The sequence below is a fragment of the Microtus ochrogaster genome, linkage group LG8 (assembly GCF_000317375.1).
Source record: "Microtus ochrogaster isolate Prairie Vole_2 linkage group LG8, MicOch1.0, whole genome shotgun sequence".
NCBI lineage: Eukaryota > Metazoa > Chordata > Mammalia > Rodentia > Cricetidae > Microtus > Microtus ochrogaster.
In genome coordinates, this window is record NC_022033.1 from 23,181,655 (window position 1) to 23,188,538 (window position 6,884).

The 6,884-nt window shown below is 49.2% G+C and overlaps 1 protein-coding gene across 1 annotated transcript; it reads right to left on the bottom strand.

The window, feature by feature from the left end:
* Positions 1 to 2,629: 2,629 nt before the first annotated feature.
* On the bottom strand, positions 2,630 to 6,358 carry Asip (agouti signaling protein). Its single transcript, XM_005363157.1, has 3 exons — positions 6,199 to 6,358; positions 4,464 to 4,528; positions 2,630 to 2,800 (listed from the first exon to the last, which is right to left on the bottom strand). The coding sequence occupies exons 1-3, from the start codon at positions 6,356 to 6,358 to the stop codon at positions 2,630 to 2,632; spliced, it is 396 nt and encodes a 131-aa protein (XP_005363214.1).
* Between the last annotated feature and the right edge of the window lie 526 nt (positions 6,359 to 6,884).

The window sequence follows — 6,884 nt, forward strand, 5'->3', positions numbered from 1 at the left end:
ATTAAGGGACAATACCCATATTGGAGTTTTCCACTAGGGTAGTTACAGTACCCAGCATACAGTAGGTGGCCAATACACACACACACACTGAATGAGTGAACCACTGGACTGGTCTTCCACCTTGTCTACCAGTAACTCAATGACTTTGTAACTAGTGGGCTGCAGGGGTGGTGGCATCTGCCTTAAGTTCCAGCGGTAGGAGGTGGAGGCAGGCGGATCTCTATGAATTCACCGCCAGCTAGAGCTACACATAGTAACGTCTTGTCTCAAAACAAAACCAACATCAAAAACAAACCCACACAAAGCAAGAATAAATGGGCCAAGTGCTCAGCTTGTCATCCCAGTTTCACTGCCCGGAGCCAACTAGTACCTGGTGGGTGAACAGTGTCTGGAAAATGCAGGAGCAGTTGCTGCAGTGTGTTCCCAATATTCTCATTACTGATGACATTTACTCAGCAGCAGCTGTGGTACAAGAAACAAAATGTTCTTGCCTTGTGGGCTTCCAGCCTAAGTGACAGAAAACAAAGCAAACAACGGGCAGCTTTTCTGAGCACGGACGTGGGTGTGCACAGACGTGGGTGAGCACGGACGTGGGTGAGCACGGACGTGGGCGTGTTATGGTGCTGCGCTAAGGCATGGAGAAATAGCGACTTCCTGGACTTTTACCAAGAACAGCTGGAATTACTTCTCATTTTAAAGATAAGTGAGAGATACAGACATAAGGACTTTCCCAGTGTCAGCACTGTGTGGACAGCTCTGCCTGGAGCACCCGCCTTTTCTTGTGCTCTGTCAGGTGTGGCTGGGTAGGTGTTTGCCTTGTCATTTCCATACTAGGTGAGTAAGTATGTCACCAAAGGCACAACCTGGGGCTCTATTTGAGAAAAGGTCTGTGGCAAGGAGGGTGATCTGAGTGAGTGAAACTTACACTTATTAGACTTTGTGTGATGTGTGTGTGTGATGACGCATGTGTACTGTGGCAGTTAGACAACTCTGAGGGGTCTGTTTTCTCTTCCCTTTACAAGGGTCCTGGGGATTGAATTTAGACTGGCAGGCTTGTGAGCCATCTTGCCAGCAGGTTTAAGGCATTTGAAAGAACCATAGCGAACGGACACAAAATCCTGAAAATCTGGTCACACCTGTCTGCATCCTCCTAATCCACCAACAGAGAGCTACATGGTGGTTTCATTTCTCTCTTAAAGTCTCTCTATAGAATCTTTTTTGGCAAGGTCCTTTTTCTTGTTTTTTTTTTTTTTAAATATTTATTTATTATGTATACAATATTCTGTCTGTGTGTATGCCTGCAGGCCAGAAGAGGGCACCAGACCTCATTACAGATGGTTGTGAGCCACCATGTGGTTGCTGGGAATTGAACTCAGCACCTTTGGAAGAGCAGGCAATGCTCTTAACCTCTGAGCCATCTCTCCAGCCCCTCTTGGTTTTCTTTTGGTAGTAATTTGCACTGTAGTAGTTTGCGGGTGGGAGCAGCTCAGGGTGATGGAGCCCTCTGAATGCTCTTCTCAGCCGTTTCCCCAGAGCTAATGGTACAGGCGCCCCAGCCGAGGACAAGTAGGTGACATTAAATTATCTAGAGCCCTTCCTCTCTATGCCCCCTTCCTGCTAGTCCTTTCTTACCGAACCTGTTCCCCAAACTGACTCCTTTCTCCAGGTGCTCTCCCTCCCACGATTCTTCCAAAGTTACAACGTTGCACCTCAGCTTCTCACTGACTGAGAATCTGTGGGATTTCGGGACACAGTTTGAATATTTTTGGCAATTTAAAAAAAAAAAATAGTGCTGCTGCCGCTTCTTTTCAGCACCCCCCTCCACACTGCTGTCTTATCGGCCCACGGAACTAGGGTGAAGATCGAGGAAGGGTGTGTAAATTTTGCTTCTTTGGGAGTCCAAACTCTAGGCTATTAGAATTGAACAAACAAAATGCCTGTCGTAAGAAAAACTCTAAGGTCCAAACAACTGTGTGCCCTTGGGAGCCAGGGAGGAGTTAATTTCATTAGTGCCTTTGTTCGGGAGCCTCTTAAAAGTTCTGGGATCCTCAACCCAGAGCCTTCTGGCTTTAGAAATCCGCAGCAAACGCGCGATCCCGCCGCCACCCGATTGAGACTGCTCGTGGACTTTTAGCACGTCTTGGATTTTTGTGCTTCTCCCCAGGAGGAGAATGGGTGAAAAGACTGCAAGCAAGACCGGTCCGTAATGGTTCCTTTGTCCTGGTCCGGAGGCAGCCGGTACCGGAAGGCTGGAAGGAGTCGGCCAGCATCGTCTTCACTACTTGAGACAGAGGTACTAATTACGCGCAAGTTTCCCTACCTGCTGGAGAGCGGCGCGAGCTCAGTCCTCGGGGTCCCCGCAAGGACCAGAGCTCGGTAAAGGGGTCTGAAGCTTTCGGCTCTTTTAAAGAAACAGCCACGTTTTCCCAGCAGCCTAAAGATACTGTATTCTGATTTTAGCCTCCATTAGGATTCCTAGAAAATCTGTCTTCGGAAAGCACCCAGCACCTACAACCACAGGCCACGCCCACCCACCAGAGGCCGGCCCTCAGCCTGGAAGCCCCGCTGACCCTGAAGCCCCGCCCAGTCACCCACCCCCGGATGCTGCGCGCGCAGCACGGAAGCGGGTTCAGCAGTAGGGGTTGAGTACGCGGCAGGTGCAGGCGCTGCGGAAGAAGCGGCACTGGCAGGAGGCGCACGGGTCGCAGCAGGCGGGCGCAGGCGGCTTGCAGCTGTCTCGGGTGGCCACGCAGGGCGTGGGTGGCGGGGGCCGTGCCTCCTTCTTCAGCGAAGCGTTCATCTGTAGGAGAGACGTCGAGGGCTGCTGAGCGGGCCACGTTGGGCCTACGCGTCCCCATCTGCTGTGGAGGTCTGGGATCAGAGATCTCTGCCCTGCTGCCCAGCTCTGCTCATACGCACAGGCCATCCTGATGGGTCCCTGGCCGCCGCCCCAACATGCACACCGCCTACATCTTCAGGCTCACCTAGCTCCGACCTGGCCCTTGGGAGATCACTCAGCCCCAAGTTTAAACACCTTCCGGCTTCTCTTCAAGTCTCATCCACCATCCCTGTCATCCGCTGCCACTCATAACCTTCTTCCCCTTAGCGGTCCTGTCCTCTAGAGTTACTATCCTCCAGTGCACCAAGGAAGGCCCTTCCTATGGCCATAGCATAGGAAAACTATGTATGATATATATGTATATATGGTGATATATACATACATACATACATACATACATACATATATACATACATACATACATACATACACACACACACATAGGGAATATATATATTCCCATTGTGGGAATTGAACTCAGGCCTTTTGTTGTAAGCAAACTTTACTACTTCACTATACCCCCACCCTTTTTAAAATGTTTGTTTTGTGACAGAGTCTTTTTGCCCAGATGGGTCTTGAATTTGCTGGATAGCTCCAGCAGCCCTTGAACTGGGGGTCCCCCTGTTTCAGCCTCCTGAGCAGCTGAGATTACAAGCCTGTGCTGCTAGGTTCAGTGAACAGTGTTTTATTTTCATTGAGTCTTTTATTCTGGCTACAGCAAGTGATACTAGTTTTCTGTCATACTTCTGTTTTTCAGTGGTTGTGCAGCCCAGGCTCATTGAGAACTTGGCGTGTAGTTTGGGATGGCCGTAAACTTCTGATCTTCCTCGCTTCCACCTCCCACATACTGGGAGTGCAGCTGTGTGCCACCACACCCGACTTCTATTTTCTTTCTTTTTTTTTTTTTTTTGGTTTTGGTTTTTCGAGACAGGGTTTCTCTGTGGCTTTGGAGCGTGTCCTGGAACTAGCTCTTTTGGCCCAGGCTGGTCTCGAACTCACAGAGATCCGCCTGCCTCTGCCTCCCGAGTGCTGGGATTAAAGGCGTGCGCCACCATCGCCCGGCCCGACTTCTATTTTCTAATCTTGGCATTTTCTGATTTTTAAGCAGGTAAGAAGGCTGGGCACAGTAGCCTGGACCTATAATCTCAGCACTCGGGGAGCTCTGGACAAGGACAATCGTTAGTTTATGAGCAGCCTGGACTACAGAGCAAAGCTTGCTGGTCTAGGGCTGAGAGCATGGCTCAGTGGTGGAATGCTTGCCTAGCTTGCACAAGGCCCTGCAGAGGAGGAGGAAAAAAACTCAGATACACAGCAAGGGTGGTTCTGTGGAGGTTGGGGTTTAGGTAAATACCCAAAAGAACGGAAGGGCTGTGGGTGTGGGGGTGCTTAACTAGAACTGGAAACTTTTTTTTTTTTTTTTTTTTTTTTTTAGCAGGTAGCTGTCTTGCTCAGTGAACTTAGGCTCTCTGGCTTGAATGGAAGTCTGCCACAAGGCTCTAGGCCAGGAAGCCGCTAGGAAGTTTTCAGTTATTTTGTTTCATGTAGGTCTGGAGATTACCTCCCGTTTGGTGCTTAGCGTTGGCTTGGAGGTCTCCCACTCCACCGTGAGAACTCCCAGGCCTACCTTGGACGATCTCTTCCGTTTCTCGGCTTCTTTTCTGCTGATCCTATTGGATTTCTTGTTCAGCGCTTCAAAGAAAGACAGATGGAGCAAAGCCAGATGTTACTGGGGGCCCCAAGTTGTGAAGTGGGAGGAGCAGAGGGGGCTCTGGGAAGTCTCAGAGTGGGACAAAGAGGGACTTCGGGATGAGTCACGTTATGGGAATTCAACCAGCAGGTTCTTATTAGCCTGGCTTCAGAGCTAAAGAGCAGTGTGCTCCGAGTGAAGGCAAAGAGGAAATCCAAGAGGGACCTGGGGCCTGTCTGTGGTATCTGTTAGGGACCTAGACCTGGTCTTTTGACTTGCTGGCCCTTGATCACCATAGGTGCCCCTGTTTTAGCTTTTAACCTTGTAGGTGCAAGAACATTGTGAGCCTCTGAAAATGGGACTCAGCCTTTTGTTACTGGACACATCTGTGTTACATATACATATATACACATATGCATACATACATACATATTACTCTCAAAGCACAGAGCCAGGCACACCTGCCTTGAATCCACATAACAGCTGTGTGGTCTCCCTGGTAATCAGTTTCCTCATCTACAAAAAAGGTTCTATCATAAGTATATTTATAAAACAAAAAGTCTGACATGGAGCTGGAGAGATGGCTCAGCTGTTAAGAGCACTTGGTGCACTTCCAGAGGACCCAGGTTTGCTTCCCAGCACTGACATGGTGACTCACAACTGCCTATAACTCCAGTTTCAGGGGCTCTGAGGGTACTAGGCCTGCACATACAAGAAGGCAGAGCACCCATTTACATAGAAGTAAAATATTTTTAAAAGTCTGGCATCCATGGTGAGGAAGGAATATTGGTGTCTCTCCTTTTCTCCCCTTTGACTTCCCAGACTAGAGGTTCTCCACCTGTGGGTTGTGACCACTTTGGCATACCCCTATGTGCAAAAATATTTTCATTACAACTCCTAACAGTAGCAAAATGACAGTTACGAAGTAGCAATGACGATAAATGAGGGTCACCGCAACATGAGGAACTGCACTAAAGGGTTGCAGCATTAGGAAGGGTGAGAATGGCTGCTCTAGACCCTCTTTGTGCCCAGTGAAATGCAAGTCAATGAGTTGTGAGCTCACGTGTATAATTCGCCTGTTTGAGTTCTGGCTCTGCCTATTGCGAACTAATGTCTGTAAGCTCCAGTCTCACCAGTGGTAAAATATAAATAAATCCAAGAGCTGCTTCACAGAACCTATGTGTATTTGCTTTTATTTTGGTTCCAGGAACTGAATGCAGGCTACATGCATGATAAGCATGCGCTCTGCCACTGTGCTGCATCCTTAGCCCATGTGCTTTATGATTAGGTGAGGTCAGTGCACCAAATCTCCAATGCCAGACTTCGGTGCTCCTTGTAACTTCCCAGCCTATGCAGGACTAGTTTATTGCAGACTTAGTTCTATTCCATGGTTTTCCTAACATTTGCTTTGTTGAGGAGTTTTATAAATGCTAAGTTAGACCAAGTCCACCAAGCATCTTGACGTGAGGCTTCTTCAGATCTCTGACACACTAAACGTAGTGGCGTGCAGAGCTTTCCCAAACCCAAGGACTCAAGGCTACTGTATTTCACTAAGACTGATCAAGATAAAGCCATAGCTATGCCAGTAGCAGCCTGGACAACAGGCTTAACATGCTGTCCCTGCTCTCATGGGTCAGAGCCTAGAGGCTGGGTCCCAGGCCAGGCTACTTACCCACTATCGAAACTGAAGAGAAATCCAACGAGTTCACGGAGGAGTTGCTTCTCAGACTCCGGTCATCGCTGAGCGTCTCCTCGGGTCCCAGGTGACTGTAGACGGTAAGGAAGCATAAGAAGCCCACTAGGGTGGCCAGGAGCAGGCGAGTGACATCCATCCTGTGAAGCCTATTGGACAGAGAAGGTGGCTGGTGGTGGGTTTGGTGAGAAGATGGTGGTAGAAGGGTGTGCCTTTGGGCTGGCTGGCTGACTTGGCTACACAAGTATCTCAGCAGGACTGGAAGTTTAGCAAGCCTGAGGGCAGGGGTGCTGATGTAGGGAGATGACAGAGAAGGAGAGATGGGGAGAAGAGAGAGATGAGGAAGGGAGGGAGAGGGAAGCAAAGAGAACAAGAATACATTGTGTTGGTTTGTGCTGTCCAGAGGGCGGAGTACTGACTTCTTTTTTTTTTCTTTTCTTTCTGTTCTGTTCTTTTTCCTGTATAAGCAGAGGTCCCAGGAGAGCTTAGGCCTAGGCAGAGCTGTCGAATCCCCCCACCCAGGACTGCCTCAGGGTGGCAGAGGTCTCACTAAGGCAAAGAGAATACAAGTTGAGTTAAAGCTCAGTGATTGGAATGAGGACAAGTGGATGTCATCTCATGGATCGGATTCCCTGCTGCCCCAGAGGGATGTGTCAGGGCATGGC